This window comes from Talpa occidentalis, unplaced genomic scaffold (assembly GCF_014898055.3).
Source record: "Talpa occidentalis isolate TD23 unplaced genomic scaffold, MPIMG_talOcc4v2.1 talOcc4.2, whole genome shotgun sequence".
Lineage (NCBI taxonomy): Eukaryota > Metazoa > Chordata > Mammalia > Eulipotyphla > Talpidae > Talpa > Talpa occidentalis.
Window position 1 is genome coordinate 74,469,587 of NW_023602073.1, and position 24,080 is coordinate 74,493,666.

The following is a 24,080-nucleotide window of genomic DNA, read 5'->3' on the forward strand; positions in this document are numbered from 1 at the left end:
ACTAGATGACAGTGTTGTTTGGCAGTGTCAGATGCTCTGGATGGTGATATAAATTAATAATAATAATAATATAGTTATAATAAAACCAGCAAGCACAGTAATGCAGTTTTCTTCAGTATGTTTCAAGCAGAGATCAATTAGTTTGGGTATTGACATAGTGTAATTTATATCATAAGTTGAAGCATCTGAGTGTACCAAAAAGTATGAAGGAATTCCACACCATAGAGTTTAAGATGGGAAGTAAGGAGAGCAATGGGAGAATAAGGAAATCATGGAGATTAAGTTGAAGGATAAAAATATAATAAAAAGAGTAAAATGTTTTGAAAAAGAAGAGATTGATATGCTAGAGAGGTGCAGCAGATTATAATCTCCCAAATATGGCTGTATCAATATATATCCAATCCCACAACTGTTTTTACACTGCTACCTTGACATTTTCCATGAGGAAGTAAAGATTTATTTCACCCTTCCTTTAAAATTATACAGAACTTTGTAATTACCTGGGCTAATCAATAGCTGCAGTGAAAGTGATGCCATATTATTTCAGAAGCTCATTTAACAAGGCAATAAGGCCTTCTGTTTGATTTTCTCTTGGGACTCACACTGTGGAACATGTAAGAAGCTCAGCTGTCTTATAATCACTGTGCTGGATAGAATACATAGAGAAGCTACCCTGGGATAGAAACTATGTCCCAAGAATACCAGCTGTTCAAGGTTTCTCAAATCAGGCACCTAACAAGTGATAAAACGTCTTTCAAGGTCAATTCTCTGAAAGAACTGTCTATTTGCAAACTCAAGAGAGTCCTAAACCAGATGGTGGACCGACAGTCTCAAATACCAGACCCACAGAAACAGGGAGTGATAGTAAATAATTATTGTTGCTTTAAGACACTAAGTTTTAGGGTGACCTCAAAGATGAATTAGAAGCATGAAGACAAACATGAGGTCAGAGAATTTGAGAAGGGGAGAAATGAAAGGGAAAAAAATAATAATCAGCAAGAAAATGCAATATAATGGCCCTCCAAAGGAAAGTTTGTTCTGAGCCTCTGAATGAAGGATCAGATTACATGGAAATCTTTGGGTTTAAATGCCATTGACCCTGGGCTATATTTGTATTAATTCCACTATTAGAAAAGTATGAGTTGGTAATAAACTTTCATCAACAGAGGAGTTGAATGTATTTAAAAATCTATAATAATAGGAAAAGGTCAAAAGCTATTGGGAAGGTTTTGAATAATGATTTCATTAAGTAGACAAAACCATTATCAGGGAAGAATTAAAGGACAGTAAAGCTGTGCTGAGGGGCATTAGCATGGGTGTTTTGGTGGAGAGTGAGAGGAACATGCACAAATGGAAGAACAAAAATGCAACTCCAAAAATGAAAATAAAAATTAAGAAAAAGACATGGTAATCTGCTTAAACTGATATAGCATGCTAACAGCTCCAGTAAAAGCAGCAGACATGTCAAATATAAATGAGAAAGAGCAAGTAGAAATGACATCACAACAGAGAAGAAAGAACTAATGACAGGTGGGTGCTTCTAATTTAGAGACATGGGAAAACTAAAAAGGTGAAAAAGCATACAGGAAACAGCCAGAGTTATAGATGTGACTCAAAAAGTAATTTGAGTTTTATTTGCAGTCAGGAAGAGTGCTTTAGGTGTAAAATGAATATAATCTAATATTGCCAATATCTCTCTCCTGACCTCACATCCCTCTCCAGATACTACCCAATCCTTAGCTTCTCTTTGCAGCAAATAATCCTGAAAGAAGAAATACCTATTATCACAAATTCTGATTCCATTTTGTCATGAATCCAGTCCATCTGAGTTTTTTGGTCCCCCAAATCCTACAAGTACTTCTTATATTATTACCAAGGACCTCCACATCGCTAGATCAATACAGTCTTCTCATTGTACTTGAGTTCATGGTACCTGATTATACCTTTCTCCTTGAAATACATCCTTGACTTATTTCTAAAATCCCCTGTTCTCATGATTTCCTTTCACTTCATTGCCCATTTTTTCCCAAAATCTCTTTATCTTCTTGACTTCATTCACCCCGGGGCTTTGAATTAACCTCCCAGCTAGGTTTCCTACTTTCACCCAACTCTCCATAGGGCAGCAATTACAGTCCAAATAAAAAAGCAAATTTTGCTATTATCTACTCAATATGCTCCAATACACTTTTATTTTATTAAAGTAAAAAAAATAGTTCTGTTGTAAGTATACACAATCCCACGTGATTTGTCCCCAGAAGCCCTCTGGTCCATGTCTGATCTCTCTCCCCATTGCTCACTCTGCCCCAGCCACAGTAGCCTACTAGGTGCTCTGTGAGCAGACCAAGCACTGAACTAGCTCAAGGCTTTGCAATTGTGCTTCCTTCTGCCTGAAATCTCTCCCTACTTATTCTCTATGTATTTTGTCCCTTTACTGACTTATCCTATAAAAAATAGCAATTCTTTAGCATTTGCTAAAGTGCTAACTTCAGCATTTTATATCTTCTTAGTCCTGAATTATATATCTTCTTAGGCTTACAGGTACCTGGCATAATTGATCATTTCATTTTACTTTTTATACCTGTATTCACCAATTAGAATGCTCTCCCATCAAGACAAGAGATGAATGAATATTGGACTAAAGTTTGAACCATCACAGAACAGAATAAAAGGTAGACAAACATAGCAACTTTGATAATTACATGTGGATGGAAAAGGGAGCTTGCAGTACATTGCTAAGGGAACAAATGAAATTTAGAACAATATTTAGAATATAGTATTAATAAATATATAAACGGTATGTACTTATAAATATGCTTAGAAAAGCTTTGAACGTTCTGCATCAAATCTTGACATAACTTGTCTTTGAGGGAGGGAAAAGGTAGATGGAGTGTGGACATGGGTGGTTTGTTGGAGGGTAGAAAGAAAAAAGAGGTAAGGATTCAACCAGACTTTTTAAAAGGATGAGCTTTTATTTCTTTTCAATATTTAAAAAAAATAAGTTTTATACAGCATAATTCTGTTTTTGGACATTTAGACATATAATTAAAGAAGACGACTGAATTATTTCTATGCATCAAAGGAGGTACTACATGGACAAAAAGATTATTTTATGTGAATTTGAATTATTTAAATTTCTGCTTTAACATTTAGGATTTGCTGAAATTTGTTTAAAAAAAGATCTGTTAATACCTTAAATCCAAGAATTAAATGTAGAATTTTGATGAAAAAAAACTGAAAAGTCATAATACTTTCACTATCTTTTTTCACATTAGTTTCATTTACAATTTATGAATAATCCTGTGTAATTTATGCTTTGAAAAATGCTATATAGAATTCATATAAATGCCTGTATCTATATATGTATTGATGGATGTAGATAAACTAAGAAATATAACCAAGTATTTATACTAGTTGTCCATAAGTAGTAAGGACTGTTATGATTTTCTTCTCGATATTTTCAGTCAGAAAAAAAGACATGTTATTAGCATTTTAATGTACAAATCTGTATGAAATCATATAGTAGTGATGCTTAAAATATAATAAATACATGTAAGTAAAATGATTTGAAGGAAATACACTAAGAAATGTACAGATGTCTCTCTTAATAAAGAAGCACATATATTGCTTTCTCACAAGTTTGCTTTCAAAAACATTTATCAAAATATTTGATGCCCATGACCAGATCCCTTCACATACTATGGCTTTCCTTGGTGATGCATGCCTGTGCTTTGAATAAGGCCTACACACCTACGTCTAGAATTCTGGACATTGAGTGGGCTCAGTTTCACATGGCATGGGCCTCCCTGGTAGCACAAGGGGTTAAGCACTGCACTGTGAGGCCTTCTGTAGCCTTTGCAGCAGAGTTGGATCCCTGGCCGGTCAGGAAGCACATCAAACCTCTCCTGACTCGCCCACTGCTCCCCTCAGCAGTGCATTTCATTTAGTCTGCCTGTTCTGCTCCCCACTCTGTCTCTGGTGAATCTTCTCACACCCCACACCTCTGGCCTATCCCCCAGCTCTTATATGCATAAATAAATAGTTAAAAAAAGAATGTGGGCATGGAACACATACAGAACTGATGAGACATAATTCTGGAACTTGATTAGGAAAGAAAAAAAAAAAAAAAAAGAAATACTAGGAAAGAAAAAAAGTTATGATTTTTACTCAGGCTTCTGGGAGAAGGATGCATGCCAAGGGCTTAACTGCCATCTTCCCACAGAGAGGAAATGAAGCTGACAGAGAAGAAAGCAGTTAAAAAAGACAGATGTAGGAGAAGGGGGGAGGGGATAAACAAGACAGAAAGACAGGGGTGAGGGAGTAGGGGGCAGGGGATATGGTCAGGGTCCTAGGACAAGTTTTTAAATCTGTGTAAAATTTGTTCTGTCGGGCCTCCCCCTTGGCGCAGCGGTTGAGCACTGGGTTGTGAAGCTGCTCGTGGCCTCTGCGGCGCCGGTTCAATCCCCGGCTGCTCCCCGGCCACCTGAGGAGGGTCCCACATGGAGCGCAGAACCTCTCCTGCCACGCCCGCTGCTCCCTTCAGCAGTGTACTTCAGTCCTTCTGCCTGCTCTGCTCCCCGCTCTGGCTCTGGTGAATTCTCTCACCCTCCCGCGCTTCTGACTGTACCTAGTGCATGTATAAACAAAACAAACAAACAAACAAATAACATGCCTCTATTAAAAAAAAAAATTGTTCTGTCCCTGAAATCTTCAACTATGGGAGCTGCCAAATGCTTCTCTAGTTTAAGACATTTTCAGTTAGCTTACATCAAGAAAAGTAATTATGTCTTTATGAAAGAATTATTTCTTTAAAAAGAAATAATATGTCATTGCAATTATTTTGTTAAATAATAAAAATGGGGACAATATAACTGCATTTGTTGGTATTTGCGACATAGTTAATATAGCTACAGATACAATAAGCCCATTTTACAAAGGAGTAAAATATAAATAATTTATGTAAACATTTACCTGTATCTACAGAGATACACAATATTACCCTTTCAGTTTCTTGGACTCCAGATGTTATTTTTGCCATTATGTACTCTGAAAGGATAATATAACCTCTCTTCTAGTATAAAACAAACACTTTGTGGGAACAAGTGTGCCCCTTCCATCTCAAGGAAGTCATACTTCTCTTTTTATAAATTTTTGTCAAAGTAGTATTTTATATTTTTTAAGCTTTAATTATAGAAAGCTCCCAGGGCGCTTTAAAAGTGAATGACTCCTGATGTCTCAAAGGAGACAATGAACATTTATCTTGTGAAGAAGAAGACATAATAAGGGAAGATAAAATAATGGCTGTCTTGTCCAGTTAGGCTTCTATATGACAGTTTTACAAAGGTATCTCCAAAAAAGGGAAGGTATCATGTCTCCCCCCACCCCAAGTAAACTCTGGGTGGCGCTGCACAGCCAGGAGGAATTGTATGACACACGGCAAGTGGGCTGTGAGGAGAAGGGCTTACTTGCTTCTTGACTTTGAACTTGTACCAGGGACTTAGGAAACATGGAAAGAGACACATGGGTGAGACATGTAGATCATGGCAGCCTTTACCTTGGTTTTTTTTTTGTTTTTTTTTTTAATTTTTTTTTTTTTTTTTTTTTTTTTTATAGAGGCATGCTTTATTTATTTGTTTGCTGGTTTGTTTGTTTGTTTTGTTTATACATGCACTGGGTACAGTCAGAAGCGCAGGAGGGTGAGAGAATTCACCAGAGCCAGAGCGGGGAGCAGAGCAGGCAGAAGGACCGAAGTACACTGCTGAGGGGAGCAGCGGGCGGCAGGAGAGGTCTGCACGCCATGTGGGACCCTCCTCTGGTGGCCGGGGAGCAGCCGGGGATCGAACCGGCGCCGCAGAGGCCGCGGGCAGCTTCGCAACCCAGCGCTCAACCGCTGCGCCACCAGGGAGGCCCTTTACCTTGGTTTTTATTTTGATTTTGCTGCTTTGTTCTCAGACTTACCTGGACTCTGTCACCCCCTTCTTGGGGGTCCCTGCAAGAGGGTGCCTTAGACTTGCACATCCGTGACCCCACTTGGGCGAACCCTGTTTGGCTGGGCATTTACCCACAGGGGGTTAGGTAATTTGAGTATTTTAGTGGGATACTATTATCTTTCTTCTCTTTCTATGTACACATTTTATTAAAGTTCTTTCACACTAAGAATGTTTTGTGCAAGAGGATTGCTGAACTGCTTTAGTACATGCTACTTTGGGGGCCTAGGGCAGCCCTCAGTCATGCACTAACAAAAAATAGCATGGCCTGGGTAGCTTCCAAGTCATAGAAATTTCTTTTTTTTTTTAAAAAAAGATTTATTTATTTATGCATACAAGAACTGGGATAAAGGCCAGAGGTGCAGGGCCAGTGAGAGGATTCACCAGAGACAGATGGGAAACAAAACAGGCAGACTGACTGAAATACACTGCTGAGGGGAGCAGCAGGCAAGACAGGAGAGGTCTGCTGCACCATGTGGGTAGCTCCCTGGCCGGGGATCTAACTCGTGCTGCAGAGGCTGCAGACAGCTTCACAGTGCCGTGCTCAATCCCTTGCACCACCAGGGACATCCCCATAGAAATTTCTTTCTCATGTTTCTGGAGGCTGGAAGACTAATAGTGCCAGCATGAGCACATTCTTGTAAGGGCCCTCTTCCTGATTCATTGTGGGCAACTTCTCATGATGTCCTCACAAGGTGGAAGCAGTAAGGGATCTCACCAGAGTCTCACTTTGTAAGGCTCTGTTCTCATTCATGAAGGTTCTATCCTCATGACTTAAGCACTTTCCAAAAACTTTACCTACTTTTACTAATATCTTTGGGGGATTGGATTTCAACATATGTATTTAGGAAGAATGAAAACATTTAGACAATAACAATGTCCCTCATTGAAGCAGAGAGAAAAATGGCTGTCAAGTGGATGATTACCTTTCCAGTGGAAAAAATGATGGAATTTCTCCATCACCATATGGAATCATTTCTTACATTGTCATTGCATTTGGAAGGTTTGAGGAACTGAATTTGAAGCAGCACAACTAAGCGCATGTGGAGAACATTTCTTGTTTGGGAAGATGAAGACTGATGCAGTGAAACTTGAGTCCCTATACATTTTCCTGGATTGCTTATGCTTGTTTTCCTTCAGCACATCCTCAAATGACATAAAATTGCTTGCATCAGACTACTTAATGAATTGGTAACAGAGCTTCTTTGAGTGTCTAGGAAAATTTAGGGTTATGTTTGGGGAGATTTTTTACCATTTCATATTGTAGTTGAAGAAAAAATATACTTTTGCATGATTGTGCAGAATATGTATCTTTTCTCTTAGTATCTGGCTTGTGAGCTTTCGTGGAAGTGTAATATCCAAGATTAGTACACTCACAAGAAAATAATTAAATTTGGACATAATTAGGAAAGTTCACAGCTCAGGACATATTGGTGAGGACATGATGATATAGGAAACTAATTTGAATCAGTAATGCTTTTAGGAAGCAAGAGCAGACGCTAAGACCTAGTTCTGGACAGTTTTTCTTAAGAAGGTGGTTGGAGTCAATGTATCTGCTTTCTTTCCAGGTGAACAGACCCAAGTCCAGCATGATAGTTTTCATTTACCTGGGTAAGTGATCTGTGCTTCTTGTTTATCCGAATTCATAATAACACTTATTTTTCATGAATCAAATGCTGTTCTGTCTAATACTGTTGATTAAGCTAACAGGTTTATAACATGAAAAATCAATTGCAGCTTACAGTTAACATGGTTTATTAGTCTTGTAAAATGTTCATTTACTGTTCTTAATTCTATAGACCATCTTGAATGTGAGACTTGCATTAATCACTCAGGGTGCTTCTATACTATTGTATGGAATAATATAATTATTTTTGAGTTATTAGGATTTTTGGAATTCACATATATACTCGAGCCTTTTAGAAAGGAAACCTCCTAGTATAACAATTCACAAATTATGATACATTTCAAATTATATCTGTTTTTCTTTGAAATTAAAATGAGATTAAGTAATTTAATTCCCCTAATTTTAACATGTTACTATTAAAATTAAAGAAGTAACACAGCATTTAGGTGCTTTACATTTTGATCATTTTTTGTTAACTGGAAATAAACTATAGACTTAGGTCTCTTGTATTTAGTACTATGAATGTATTTAAGCTATCGGTGAGCAAAACTATTATTACGGTAGAATAATACTTGATACATATAATACAATGATATTTAACATATGTATTATTGAAGCTAGTATATATTCTCCAACTCTTAGTAGAATCTGTATATTGAATTTAGGAGAAGTGGTAAGTTATATTGTGGCTGAATATTAATAATGCATTAAAACAAAGCCAGTCTATTTTCTGCTTACTCTGGGCTAATAGATATCAATGAAAAAAGGCATAATAATGGGGAGAAAAAAACAGAAGCCTAATGAAATTATATTAAACATAAAAGAAGAGTCAAAGTAAATGGAATTAAAGAAAATCAAGATAAGAATTGAAGGAATCGTTTATGTATTTTCAGTTTTTCTTTCATTTAAATAACAGTTATCCTGTGTTGCTTATATTTATTTCTAATAATATTGTCTTATTTCTATTTTTTATTTGGAGTGACATCTAGGAAACTTTAATTTTTGTAGATCAGGCAATAATAGAACAAAGCACACAAATTCATTACACTTCAAATGGCTAGTTGTAAAAGCAATGACAGTCTTGTCATAGTGAATTTTTAAAATAGAGCATCTGAGAGGCAAAAGATTTACATAAATATGAATTGTGAAAGCTCATTATCCACATTCTAAATATATATATATTTATTTATAAGCTACAAGTTTCCTATTTCTTCTACATATTTTTCTTTTATCTCTGTGTGCATACATGTTTACATGCATGTTTTACTTGTGTACTATGATGGGAAATACAAATTAAAAATGAGAAACTTTATTCTTCCCATTGAAAATAAAAACGCCCTCACCCTAACCCATTTCCCCAGCACTTTTGGGGGAGCATTTACTTTGAAATTGAATTGTTTTTTCTCTGCTCCTTTGAAATGCCAAATCTTTTAAAATGCTAACTAGCCTCTTATCAGCTACCCAGGAGGGTCTGTTTGAAATGTTCCCATCAAGTATGACGGGTCCCTCAGTGGTTGGATCAAATCTGAACTTCAGCTGGCTTCTCAAGTTGCAAAACTACCTTTAGTCTTTAGGGTGTAAGAAACGTTATTATTTTTTTTTTTGACATAAAACCAACCAATTAACTAGCAAGATGGTCACACCAATTAGCAAGAGAATGCTAGATGAACCATATGTGACAAATGTTGCTGTCTGTTTCTCCTATTTGAGGACTAGCTATTATTCTTGAGGAGACACACACTGTGTTGTAACCTCTTGGATATATATAAGGGCAAGGTTTCTCTGTGCAATCTCTATTCAGATTGCCTGTCATGGACATCACATTTTGGTTTAATGATTATTTGATAATAAAACTGTTTTCTTTCCCTTAAAAAAAGAGGCATCTATTATCCTAATAAGGGTTACAAAGAGTGATATCATGTGCAACTTTTCCCATCTTTGTTGTTTCAAAGTAGAACCTATTTTTCTCTGAGCATTTCGAGAGAATCCTTGGAAACTCCTGGGTCAAATATATGACCATAAATCATAATCAGAAATAAACACGATTTTGGGCAAATAAAGATATTTTGATTCTTGAAGGCCACATCAAGATGGATTCTTTAGTCAATTCAATATTTCATTAGAGTGGGAGGTTTTGGAGTTGATAGATTTGGAGAGTGGGGCCCTTGGGTTCACTCTGGGAAAGGTTTCACCAGAGCTACCCTTTCACCAGCACTGGCAAGTTTATCCATGACACAGAGTCATTAGTTGTATCCAAAAGGGCAGGTTTAGTATAAAAGGGAGAGAAGAATAAAGGACACTTGCATAGACACAAACTGGCAGAAAGGGCTGCCCCCAAAGGAACAGGTTTGCTAAGAGAGTGGCCTGAGAGAGGCCTGCATGGCCTCCGCTGAGGGAGGGCAGTGAAGAGAAGCCCTGGAAAGGGACAGATCATGGGCAGGCCGAAAGGCTGCTGCCCTGCAGAGGGACAGACAGTTGCTGAAAAGGAGCATCTGATTAATCACAGGTGGGCACAAGGACTGCCCCCTAGTGCCACTGCAGAGATTGCACAGATACAGTCTACTTCTCCTGTAAGACAGGCTCACTCCTTCATGGAGTAGTTTTTTTGCTGTTGTTGACTTTGAATAAACTTTGTAGAATTTGAAAGGGGCCAGATTTCTACAATGGCCCTCAGTCTCCATATCTTCCCCTTCAGGTCTGTACTCCTGACACCCCCTACAGCAGTCTGAGACCTGCTGGGGTCTGGGTCTGTGCTTTGTGATCTAGGCATTGGTGCCTACGGATCTTAGTTCCTATATCTGGGTTAATGGCTATGTTAATCCCTTTGACCCCCACCTCCAGCTCATAGCATTGTGTGAGCCAGGTTTCTGATCTTGTACACTTCCTTTCCAGTTTTTCTATCATTACCTACCATCAGAAGGTTCGGAAACCTATATAAAATATCCAATCAAGTGAATTATTCAACCTAAAATTTTTAAAATGAAAGAATATAAAGCTGCTTTGGAAAAGATACTATGTAGAGTTTATAAGTGATTGTTGCACTGAGGTACAGTGAATTTTGGATGTTATATCCAGGATACCATCATCTAGAAGTTTATTGAGGAAGTTGGACTCCTAGATTAACAGCGTAACATCCTAGCAGATATCCGCAGTTGTGCAGGTGCATCCAAAGGTAAAGATATGGAGATTGAGCCCATTGTAGAACCTCCGGGTTCCTTTCAAATTTTACATCGTATTCCAACATTAGGAACTAGCTGACAGCTCACAAGGGGTGACCCCTCCCAAACAAAAGAAAATTATATCAGTACAGTCTCTGCACAGGCTGGGACAGCACTCCCTCTGCCCACCTGTGACTATGCAGGTGCCTCTTTTCACCAACTCTCCCGCTGCAGGGCAGTAGCCTCCCTGCCTGCCTGTGACCTGTCAAGGGCACCTGCCTGCAACCATGCCGGCCTCTCTTAGCAAAGCTGTCCTTTCTGGAGCAGCTTTTCCTGCCTGCTTGTGACCGTGCAAGTGTCTTTCACTGCTTTATCCCTTCCCCAATAAACCTTCCCTTTAAATACAACTAATGTCTCTGCCTTGTGGAGAAATTCTCCTGGGAAACTCGTGCGTGTTGCTGAAATGGGAGCTCTGGTGAAACTGTTCCCAGAGTGAACCCAGGGACCCCACACTCCAAACCCACAGACTCCAAAATCTACAACAGAAGGTACTATTTTTATTACATATTATCAGTTATTTATACATAATTTATAGAACTGTTAAAATTTGTGTCAGTTGTATATGCTACTTGAATAACTGTCATGCATCAATGTGTTGACGATGGAGATACAATTATGAATTACTCTTAAAGCCCACCCCCTGGAATTCCAGAATTCACTGGTGGAGACAAGCACATAAATACACTGTTACACTATAGAGCAAATTCTATTGTTAGGAAATTAATACAATTTTATGAGAGGTGTTAAATTAAAAATAGGTTTAGGAAGGGGAGATATTGAATTCAAGGAAGATTTCCATGAAATAGATAATTACTGTGTTGAGTCCAAAAGGACAATAAAAGTCTATTCCTGAGGAAAAAAGAAAAGGAGTGGCTTCTAATGGGCATATAGTAAATGCTCAGAGGCAAAAGACAACACGGGACACTTGGGAAACTATAATGATTGAGGTCTTCCACAGTGCATTTGATGAAGAATATGAGAGCCATACTCTGAGAAATCCTCCAAAGAATAAAGCAGGACTAGAATAGTGTGTTAGGCACATTAAGAAGTGTAAAGAAGCTGTCTGGATAAGACTAGAGGCAGACTAATTAATAAATTGGTCACATTATTTACAGTGAGTCAATGAACCTATGTAAGAATTGATATGAGAGATTGAAGTTGAGAACGGAACAAAGAATTTATATGAATCCAAGTTTTCTAGTCCAGTGCCTGTGTGAACAGTAGAATCACTGATGAAGTAGGATGGTTCCGCCGGAGGAGAAATAACAAGGACACCATTAATGGTGGTATAATTTGGAAATGTGCCTGGAACATTCAATGGAGATAACTGCATCTATAACTGGAGTACTAGAAAATAATGGATTGGATTATACATTTGAGAAAAGTCTAGAGAACAAGTTAAAACCATGAAAGTGCATAGAATTGTTCGAGGAGAATGTATAAAATAAGAATGGAAAAGATCTGAGGATAGATCCCAAGCTGAAAATGAAAGAGCAAGAGAATCCTGGGAATGTTTCTAATTACAGTCAGAAAATATCAAGTGGATAAATATCAAGAGAACTAGATGAAAAGGTTGCCAAAGGAAAACAGAATTTCAAGAACAAAGTAACAAAATGCCCAATGATAACAGTAGGAAAGAAGTCTTAAAACTATTGAGTGAATGCTATGGAGATTATCGGGAAAATTGAAGAGCATTTTCCAGATAGTAGTAATCACACACAAAAAATTATAATTTGAGCAACTAAAAGGAAGAAGAAAAGAAAGCAAAAATAGAGTCTTAAGGGCCTTGCCGGTGGCACAGGAGGGTTGAGCGCAGGGCTGTGAAGCTGTGCACAGCCTCTGCAGCATGGGTTTGATTCCCAGCCAGCCAGGGAGATTCCCACATGGCGCAGCAGACCCCTCCTGCCTCGCCCACTGCTCCCCTCAGCAGTGTATTTCAGTCAGTCTGACTGTTCTGTTCCCCACTCTGTCTCTGGTGGATCCTCTCAACCCCTGCATCTCTGGCCTGTACCCCAGTTCTTGTATAAATAAAATAAATCTTTTAAAAAATAGTCTTAATTTTAAATGTTATACAGGGACAGTATAGGTCTATAGATAGAGAATGGTTAAGATTCATTGCAGTCTTCCGGTGATTTTATCACATTTTATTTTCCATAGTTCTCTTTACCATTAATAACTTAGTTTTGAGATATATAACTGCTATACTGTAGTATCACAAATTTGTTTTGATTGTTCTGCTGTCATCACTTTGTTGTTGTTCAAGTTATGGGACTATGCTTGGAAAATGAATCTGCTCCCCAAAGCATTGATTGCATTCATTTAAGAAAGCAGTGCCTACAGGATGCAAGTGCATGTAAGCATTCCTGGAAAACAATGGAAGATGCCTGCAGAGTTTCAGGTAAAACAAGTTGTTTCAGATAAACTCATATTTTTTCTTGCCTGGATAAAAACAGGATTTGATTTTTTTTTTCGCTATTCTAGGAACTAGATGTTGCTATAAATGTTTTGCTCAAACTTGATACTCAAAGGATTCACCTGAAATTTAGTGACAAAAGTTTCTTAATTACTCAAGGACCCTAAATAATGACAATGCTGGCAAATTTATGCAAGTTTTAGATGATTTTTGCATATCTTACCATGTATAGTGGTACCATTATATACATGCTTTTGAGAAGCGTGACAACACTTTTAAGTAAGATGTTCTTTGGCTTATGCACTAAAATATCAATAATGAAAGAGAAAAAAAACGAAGATTCAAGGAACTGCTATTTATTTGTAAGTGTATAATGTACATCTTATACTTTTTTTTGCAATACACACTATTTTCCATCCAACTATATCAAGGTGAATGAAAATCTTTTCCTTTCTAACTTGTTCTGCATTCTAAACATTTGAGGGGAAGCCAAAGGGATAGAGAATGTGAAGATTGAAGAGTCACTATCATTTGTTTGAAGAAAACCAACCCTGAATACATAAATTCACCAAATACTGAATGAAAGAATTATAACAATACTTTCACAGAAAGGAAATAAACTGATTATTGGCACATTGACCTAAGATTAATGTGACAAAACACTTCAAAATATCACACTGTGCTATAATAACAAATTTTATCTACTTAATTGTGGACATTACTATAAAATCTTGCTAAACTTCTGGAATGTTAAGAAAATTCAAAAGCAAATATAATAATCTACTCTTTTCTGACTCGCTTTGTTTATCCATCCATTTCCTAGAGTCAATGCTGTACTGTTCATGACTCTGTCTTCATGAGTTTCTTCTAGCTCCCAAGTACTATAAGATAGAGTGTGTGGGGTTGAGGAGCAGCACCCTCTGGTAAATGGTGCCAATGTTCACCATCCCCACCAGCAGATCAACCACTGCCCCCCAGACATCATGTTTGATGTTGAAGAAAACAGAGAGATTCCCTTCTCTGTCTTCCCTTTAGGAAGCACATGGACTAGCCACACTGCCAAGGATATTATTGCTATCTAATCCAACATTCTTGTTACTGCCCAGGAAAAGAATTTCAAAGGCATAACTTGTTCAAAGTAACACAATAATTTTAAGATGAGAATAGAGGGCAATGACTTAAAAAATATTTTATTTGTTTTGATGATGAAGCTCCACAGCAAATTACATAAGGCAATTTAAAATGTGTTGTTAAAAGACTGCACTCACTGTGTCATGATTTATAACATTTATTTATGTCTATATAAATAGCAAGTCATTTGCAGTGAAGTGCAATAATATTAGCATAATTGTCCCATGTGGGAAGCTGAAATAGAAATATTGTCAAGTACACAGATGTAATGAATTCAAGTAGTTTTACTCAGAAAATGAATAAAAGAAAATGGTTGGGTAGATGAATATTACTTTTTAAATTAAAACAGAAAATGAAATATTGGTAATCATGAAAGATTCATTAGTCAATAATATTTACTTAGTGCTTTTTAAGTGCCAAGATCATTTCATTTCCCATGATAAATTTAGAACCACCTACACATCTCTTACTATAATCTTAAAAGGAAATATAAAGTAAGGCAGCAGATTAAGACAAAACAATTGGCTGAATAGAGAAAACCTGGTATTTTGCTTAAAAGCCACTTATATGTACGAACTGTAGCAATTCCAGTTATTCTTATTATAATAATGAATTACTCAGATTAGCACATTGGGTAGGGTGTTGCTCAAGAATTATATTCAGATAAATATCTGGAGTGTTATATGTTTGACTGTAAAATACAGATAACCTCTGCAAGATGAAGGATGTATCCAGCTGTAACTTGAGTATCCAGTCCTTCATGGAAAGCAATTTCCAATTTAAAGATTGTCTCTGCACTGATGACCTCTATTGTACTGTTAACAAATTGTTTGGGGAAAAGTGCATCAATGAATCAGGTAATGTGTTGTTATATGGGATATTTACAGTCATGAAAAAGAAAAAAACTTTGAAAATTATATTAACCTGTGCTATTTGATTAATTCTTGATATAAGTTAAGGTCCTGTAATCTGTCAATCTCATTAAGTACATAATAAATTTCTGTAACTGATAATCCACAATTTCAAGCTTCATTCAATTATAATTTTTGCCAACAGATTCACTCAGATTTGGAGACTCACTCAGTCAATACATATATCTGTGGGTTCACTGTGACATTTTTGCAAGACTTAAATGCTAGAAGACGAGTTGTCCTTCCTTTTGTTAAAGAATTCAGGTTATCCTGAGAAAGAGCAAAATATAGCCATTTACCAAAAATTATATTTGCTGTTGTATAGGAGCATTTAGTCATTTAACCTGCATTTATTTACTGCCTACCCAGGTTACCAGACTAATGCTAGATTTATGGTAGTCAAACTAGTCTGCATATATTCTTGAGGATACATAAAGATTTTCCAAGGGATAGGTGGGATAATGTAATTCTAAAGCAGTTGATTTCCAGATCCTTTGTATCCCTATGTCTTATCTCTAAAAACTATCTGCTATTGACCATTGACTAATTGTTAGTCATTATTAAACTTATAGAAGAGTCAGTGCTATCATCAGATTTGACTTCACAATCAAATATTACACAATGGCTCCCTCAGAGAGATGCATCATTACTGGTTGAACAAATGAGTGACTGTGTCTTCGCAACAAACATCTGCCAGGAATCTGAACAGTGCATGCTGTTGTATGAGGAGTTTAAGAAAAAGTGTGGGAGAGAATCAAAACAATGCAAGACACATGAAGGAAGCCACCTTTGTGTAGCATTAAGAGAAAGTCTGAAAGAAACGATCTTGTGGAATTGTCAATGCAATGACCCTTTGAAAGTAGGCTGCATTGAAATTTGGAAAAGTTTGTTTGAAGACATATGTGTACAAGATTCTCAAATAACTCAAGTTCCAGGCTTCAGTAAAGGGCATGAAGATAGATTCAACCAGAACATCATTTCAGGTTGGTACTTGAAAGAATAATTGAGTAACATTAAATATAATCAACACTATAAATTAAATATTTATTTATTTTAAGATTTATTTTTTATTTATACAAGAACCGGGGTACAGGCCAGATGCACTGGAGGGTGAGAAGATTTCACCAGAGACAGAGCGGGGAACAGAACAGGCAGAATGAGGAAATACACCGCTGAGGGGAGCAGCAGGCGAGATAGGAGAGGTCTGCTAGCCATGTGGGTTGCTCCGAGGCCGGCGGGGATGGAACTGGCACTGCAGAGGCTGCAGACAGCTCCACAGCACCGCACTCAACCGCCTGCGCCACCACGGAGGCCCTAAAGAATGTTTAATTTTTGATTTCAGCTTTGTCATTTCTGTCTGCATGTCTCCTAGGAAATTTAAATAATTTAGTTATTTTAATTATTAATTTCATTGAACACATATGTGTGAGTCATTTATAATGTGCTAGATCCTTTGCTGCAGGATTTAAAAAAAAAAAAAGCATTCCTTCATTCAAGGAACTTATTATTCTGGAGGGTATTTTTAAAAATTGAAGACATAAAATGTGGTGAGTTGATTATTTAATGGGTAATTTTTTGAGTGCCTACCACATCCTAGGCCATGTTCTAGGACCTGGGGACGATGTAGTAAACAATGCAAACAGAAATCACTGCTTTCTAGAAGCTTATATTCTAAATAGAGAGTTTTGAGTTAGTTTCTCTGGAATTAGACTCTGAGAAACAGGTTTGCATACAGAAAATGTGCTGGACTAACAGCTGACAATCAGGAGCTAGTAGGAAGTATAGGATAAGGTGGACAGAAAGTTGAAATCCAGTACAATTACTTCAGCAAACTTGGTTGATTCCACAGGACACTGGGGTCTGCAAAGATTTTTTGATAGATTTTACCCATTGAGGTAAGGGTGCTAGTTCCTTGAACACTTCATTTGGACTAGTCCTTAGGTGTGAACTGTTGTCTGCAAAAATCTGTAAATTTAGGAGTGGCAACTTCCTTTGGATGATAATGCCTAGAAAAGGACAAATTGTGATCCAGCAAGCAATGATACTCCAAACAGCTGAGAGTTGACTACCAGGATCACCAAAGAGGGGACCTCAGCAATGGACCCCAGAACTCAGTATAGGCACAAAGAAAGAATTAGCAGGACAAATGGCGTTAACGTATATATTTTAAGCAGTATTAGTGCTAAGGAGAAAAATGAAAAGGTCTGAATGGGTGTTTTGTAATTTTGATTGAATGGTCAGAAAGTTGCTCTAATGAAAGTATTGTGTGAGTAAAGTTTAAAAAAGGCAGGGGAATGAACCATGAAGACATCATGGGGAAAATACTTTAGGCAGAAGAAACAAGTTAGAGGTCCAAGCTAAGAATATGTTCTGAAAATTAAAGAGCAAAGAAAACGCTGTAGCTAGAGGTGAAAAAGCCAGGGAGAGGGGTCGGGGTTAAGATCAGAAATAAAACAAATCATGTGATCATGCAGGGCTTCATAGTCACTTAGAAACCTTTGGATCTTTTTCTGCATGATGTAAGAAACCACTGAAGGATTTTGGTTGGGGGAGTTTTATCCCTAGATTTATATCTTTAACAAAATAATTCCCATGCATGCATGAACAATTGAAGAGAAGCAAAACCCCAGGTTGCAAGACCAATTAGAAGGTTTTCATAGAGATACAACAAAAAGATGATTGATAATAGACCAAAATGCAAAGTTGTCAGATTCTGGATATATTTTAATATTAGTGAATCATGTAGGAATGCAAGAAAGAGAAAGGAATCAAAGTTGACTCCAGGGCTTTTGCTCTGAATGATTAGAAAGATATGGTTACCATTATTTTCATTAATTATATTGGGAATAGCTACAGGAAGAAGACTATCTGGTGGGACATGGAGGAAAGGTCAATAGTCAGCTTTGGATTCATTAAGTCTGAAATGTTTACTAGATAGCCAGGTAAAGTACACAGTTCTATGTATGGAATGGACATCTAAATTCTATGGATGAAATAGAGAAGTAATATCTGTGCAACAGGAGACAAATTGTGGGAGGAGGGGAGGTTATTTACTTACAGAAGGCAACTAAAAATATGGAACTAGGTAAGGTCAACAAAGAAATCCTTGGCATCTTGGACCACAGGCAGCAGAGAGAGAAGATATTAGAGTCTGGATATATTTTTTATTAATGGAGAAATAAAAGGAAACAGTATCCATTTTTTTGATGTATATGATTTTATAACTCAAATGTAGTTCTGATTGGGACATGCTTCTGCTTACCCCCAAGACATACTGCCCTTTAGTTCTTCCTCAGTAATTAAGCTACAGTTTAAAATATCCTCTGGAGGGGGTGGGGGTTGTAAATGTGTGACTACACTTATATTATGTGTGTGTATGTGTGTGTATATATATATATAATGCTATAATATCAGACTAATATATAGATAGTTTATTATTCAGTGATAATTTTGTGAATATGTTTTAGTCAGTGGCACTGCCATACCAATCAGTCCCAAAGCAGAGGTATTAATATGTAGTAAAGGGCATCCCTGGTGGAGCAGGGTTTAAAGACACAGCACTATGCAGCTATCACCAGCCACTGCAGCACAAGTTCAATCCCCAGCTGGCCAGGGAGCTATCCACTGCTCCCCTAAAGCAGTGTATTTCAGCAGATCTGCCTGTTCTGCTCCCTACTCTGTCTCTGGTGAATCCTCTCACCACCACCCTCTCTTTTATTTTTGTATGCAAAAATAAAAATCTGAAAAAAAGGTAGTAGAGAATGAAAAGCCACCATAGTGAGAATAGTTAGACCAATATAAAAAATCTAGAAAGACTCTAAACCTGGTAATAGAAATAAATTTCTTACAATTGTGCCTTCATATACATGCAGAAGATGGGCAAAGAATATAGAAGCACAAATGAGGACAAGTGGAATTGTGAAGAGACACATGTCATAATAGAAGTTAATATCCTAATCATTAGTCAAGGGCTAAAACTAAATTTTTATTTGAAAATGAAAATATGATCCTACTATTCCCCATCATATTGTGCCTATGTCTGTTGATGTCCTTTTATCTTACTTTGGTTTGCTTATATGTGTTTATTTCCTGCCAGACGGTGGTAGAAAATGACAGTCCCAATGACATGAGACTACAGATGCTCTCATCAGCTTGACATTTGGCTTATGAACCTAAGACTCAGCCAATACTGCATAAATGATTTTAGAAGTAGATGGCTATGGAGTACACATCCTTCAGTGAGGATCAACAATTCTGTAATTATAATTCCTAAAAACTCTAGGAGGCTAAGATAATCAGAGGTAGAAATAGTCTCTTTTTTTTTTTTTTAAAGATTTATTTATTTATTTATTTATTTATTTATTTATTTATTTATTTATACAAGCACTGGGTACAGTGAGAAGTGCAGGAGGGTGAGAGAATTCACCAGAGCCAGAGCAGGGAACAGAACAGGCAGACTGACGAAATACACTGTTGAGGGGAGCAGTGGGCGCGGCAGGATTGGTCTGTTGTGCCATGTGAGATCATTGCCGGTGGCCAGGGATCGAACTGGCGCTGCAGAGGCTGCGGGCAGCTTCGCAGCCCAGCGCTCAACCACTGTGCCACCAGGGAAGGCCCTAGAAATAGGGCCTTAAAATGCATTTCTATCTAATTAAGATCCAACAGGGAAGAACATTTTTTTCCTGTTCAGGCAATATTCCTCTTGGTCTTTCTCCCCAGAGAGGGTTTTTGTTTATGTCAGTGCACATAGCCTAGTCGTTAGCATTTGTTTAAATCTTCAAGAAACTGAATTCTTAGAGCAGATCTGTTTAACTGGAATGATATTTCAGAGATTTATTTTTCTTCATACCTCACTAATTTTGTATATCAAGAGTTAAATAAGTGTTGCATGAGCTTGTATGCATTTTTGCTTGGTTACTCATTTATAAATATAGCCCTATTCTCATTTAAGAAAAATGTTCACTTAATAAAATAGTCTCTTTGTTTTCCTTCTAGATAACATGAAAGAGGATAATAAATTCAAGTGGAATCTAAGTACTCTTTCCTATCATGGTAATGTTTAAAAATTGTCATAGACACTAGACAATGTAATTTTAAATGTAGTTACTAGACTTCTTAACCATAGACTAATAGATAATTTAGTGGCTTTGTAATGGTTCTGGTATTACAAAATTCAACAAAACCATTGCATTTCTTCCATTAATGTATCAAAGCGACTGCTTTGCCCATTCATCATGTATTTATGGATATGTGAAAACTATACTTAAGATTTCCCCAATGCAAAAGCACAATAGAACAAGAATCATTTTGATTCAAGCCAATGAACTCACCATAAGTTATATAGCTTAGATGTGATTTCTGAAGATTTATTGTTTACATTTGAGAAACATGAACTCAAGAATTTTTCCTTCAGCTCAGTTTGGCCCCACATACTCCCATCATTTATGGATCACAAAACATATTCCATATAGATGAAAGATGATTCAAATAGCCCACTATTCAGGTCTCAGTAAATTTATACTTATTCTAAAAAAAAAAAAAAGTAATGCTTGCCAAAAATAGCACATTGATACATCATTTTACTTAGCTCATGGACTTTAAATAGTGTTTTTCAGATTCTCTATGTCCAGCTTATATTTACTCTTCATGATGGGTATGCCATTGTTTTCAGAAACCAAAGGGATCCAGTCCTGTTTGGAAGTGACAGAGGCGTGCGTAGGGGATGTGGTCTGTAATGCTCAGTTGGCCCCCTACCTTAAAGCTTGCTCAGCAAATGGAAATCTGTGTGATGTGAAACACTGCCAAGCAGCCATACGGTTCTTCTATCAAAACATGCCTTTTAACATTGCCCAGATGTTGGCTTTCTGTGACTGTGCTCAATCTGATATACCTTGTCAACAGTCCAAAGAAGCTCTTCACAGCAAGCCATGTGCAGTGAACATAGTTCCACCCCCTACTTGCCTCCATGTAATTCACAGCTGCCGACATGATGAATTATGCAGGTGAGTAAAAACACACATACCTTACTTTCTTATTTCGGCACCTTATTTGTTACAGTCCAGTTCTAACACTTGATCCCATTACATTAGCTAGAGTTCCCACCATCATCCAGCATGATGTAAACAGGGCCAGACAATTCAGATATTTGAATCTGTCGTGCATGTGTTATATAATTTTTGAAATTCTAGTGTAGGATGTATTTTGGAATAAAAATATTGCAGTATATCAGAGTTAGGGTATCATTAAAACTATATATTCAAGTTAGAGTAATGAACTGGTTAATAGGCCTGACATGTCACCATTGGATTATTTGGTATGATGACATTAGACTGATAAAGTCATAGAATTTTGACAAACTTCAGCATAAACCCTTTCTGCCTTAGGCTGGAGACTAGGAAGGAGAAGACAGTATTAGTACCTTTTCATTTAAAAGATTTATTTATTTATTTATACAAGAATTGGGGTACAGGCCAGATGCACTGGAGGGTGAGAAGATTCACCAGAGACAGAGCGGAAATAGAACAGGCAGACTGATGAAATACACTACTAAGGGGAGCAGCGGGCATGACAGGAGAGGGCTGCCACGTCATGTGGGACCCTTGCCGGCTGGCTGGGATCCAACTGGTGCTGCAGAGACTGCAAGCAGCTTCACAGCGCGGCTCTCAACTGCCTGCGCCACCAGGGGAGGCCCAGTATTAATACCTTTTGGACATCCCCAGCACACATGCCTGCCTTGATGCACAAACATACCCATTCTCCTCCTCCTAATTTCATACCTTAAAGGAATGGTATTAGTCATTTATTTGATTATCTAAATTAAATGTATCAATTTGCTCTACTCCTCTAGGCATCAGTATGCAAGAAACAAAAATGCTTGTGCCCTGGAGTTCATACTCTAATGACGTTAGCCAGATAATAAGTCAGGAAAATGTGTATTATATTTTAAGGTGATGAGTGCTTTGGAGATAAACACACACACACCCCCAACAAAATAAAGAAATTGAATGGCAGAAAGAGTTGCAATGCAAATAGGGTGGTCCCAGTAGGGAGCATTTTATCAGACTTGAAGAAGTGAGGGAATGAGGCTTTTTCAGGAACTATCTGAAAGAAGAATATCAGGCAAACAAACCAGCCAATTCTGAGGAGGAAATATGCTTGGCATGTTAGAAAAACAAGTAGAGTGTACAAGGGGAAGAGCAATCAGAGATGTAGTTACAGATTTAACTGGATGGGTTCCCAGCAGGTCTCGATCCTTTAGGGATACTAAAATTTTCATTTTTACTCCAAGTGCAAAGCACAGGTACTTGTGGATTTTTGAGCAGAGGTAGGAATGATCTGGCTCACTTATTACAACTTCCACTTTGATTGTTAAGACTAGACTATACTTTCACAGGTAATTCCACTCATAAATCATAAATCTAATCCAAAATTCTGGATTTTCTTTTCCGCAGTACAGTTTTCATTAACACACTGCCTTATATATTCAAGATAAACTTATCTTTTTTTTGTGGTAAGAAATCCAAAGTTGAGCGAGTCTCTTTGGACTAGAGTAATAAGGTAGAGGAAAGAGTAGGAATACTAAATAAATTTGATGAATCAAAACTCTGTGTCACATTGAGTTTGCCATGTTAAAGGAACTTAACCAACATAGAATTGTATAATCTTTGGATTCATATTTTACTTCTTTGGGAGTTAATTCTTATATTAATTTTTTGCTCAGTGCCTTCTATCAGGGACTGTTTCATTCAATGTTATTTAAATGAATAACATTCATATATAGCAAATTCACTTAAAGATTAAAATAAACATTTAGTGTGGAGGAGTAGATTTGTATGTGATAACTCAAAGCAAGGTTTGTCATATGTTTCTCGCTTCCCTACACTTTTATCTTGCAGTTAATTTTTATAATGTTTTGATGTACATACACACACATACACACACACACACACAACTCTTACATAATTTCTGTGTTTCAGAGATTAGTTCCATGAGCAAGCACATGGGCGTCTTTGATTTCTTTTATCACTACAAATAATCTCTTCAGGACTACTTTGTGTAATAGAAATATTATGCAATATTTGAAGTCATGATACAAATGTAATTCCTGTCATTTTCTCAAGCAAATTTTTCCTTAGGAAGATTTCTGGCATTTGTGTTATTTTAATGTAATTCAAATAGAAAAAAATTCTTCAAGTGTAAAACAACTACTTCAGTAACTTTTAAGGCCTTGTCACTTACCATTTTTGCAGCAGAGTCTGTGCATAGGACAAAGCAAGGCACTTGAGCTTTGAAATAAAATTTCTGTCCATGTTCCAGATTTCTCAATTCATGATATGTTTTAAGACTCTTTTATTTAATTGAAAAGGCCAAGAAGGCAATATAATTTCCATTTTCAACTGTGTTCAACACAAATACACCCTGGGTGATGAGATTATATTTGGTCATTATAAATGTTTAAGAACTTAAAGAAAATGATAATACATCAGAGTTCCTTACATATGAGCTCAAGAAAATGTGAAGAAAGCTATTTACTTAAAAAACAGTTCTATCTTTAAAAATGAAAGTCTACAATATGTACATTTAATTATCATTTAATATTTATAAAGTTTGACTACATATTAGATCACAAAGGAAAATATAAATCATTACGTGAGCAGAGTTATACAGAGTGCATTCTCCTACATTTTGTTATGTAACTTTTAATTAATAGCAAAAAATGTTAAGCAAAATGATCCATTAAAAATAATTGCTCTTTTATTCATTTGCTTGAGTAATAAATCAAAATTTAAAATTGCG

At 36.9% G+C, this 24,080-nt stretch overlaps 2 protein-coding genes across 2 annotated transcripts in view; both read left to right on the forward strand.

Annotated features, from left to right (window-relative positions):
• The window catches only part of HCRTR2 (hypocretin receptor 2), a 225,067-nt gene extending 217,482 nt beyond the window's left edge, over positions 1-7,585 (forward strand). Inside the window, exon 9 of the mRNA XM_054698882.1 lies at positions 7,553-7,585. Coding sequence (XP_054554857.1) covers positions 7,553-7,556 — 4 coding nt within the window. The 3' untranslated portion in view covers positions 7,557-7,585. The remainder of the gene's footprint in view (positions 1-7,552) is intronic.
• Positions 7,586-15,862: 8,277 nt separating this feature from the next.
• GFRAL (GDNF family receptor alpha like) overlaps positions 15,863-24,080 on the forward strand; it is a 42,008-nt gene continuing 33,790 nt past the window's right edge. The window contains exons 1-3 of the mRNA XM_054698152.1: positions 15,863-16,267; positions 20,280-20,336; positions 20,956-21,286. Coding sequence (XP_054554127.1) covers positions 15,946-16,267; positions 20,280-20,336; positions 20,956-21,286 — 710 coding nt within the window. The 5' untranslated portion in view covers positions 15,863-15,945. The remainder of the gene's footprint in view (positions 16,268-20,279; positions 20,337-20,955; positions 21,287-24,080) is intronic.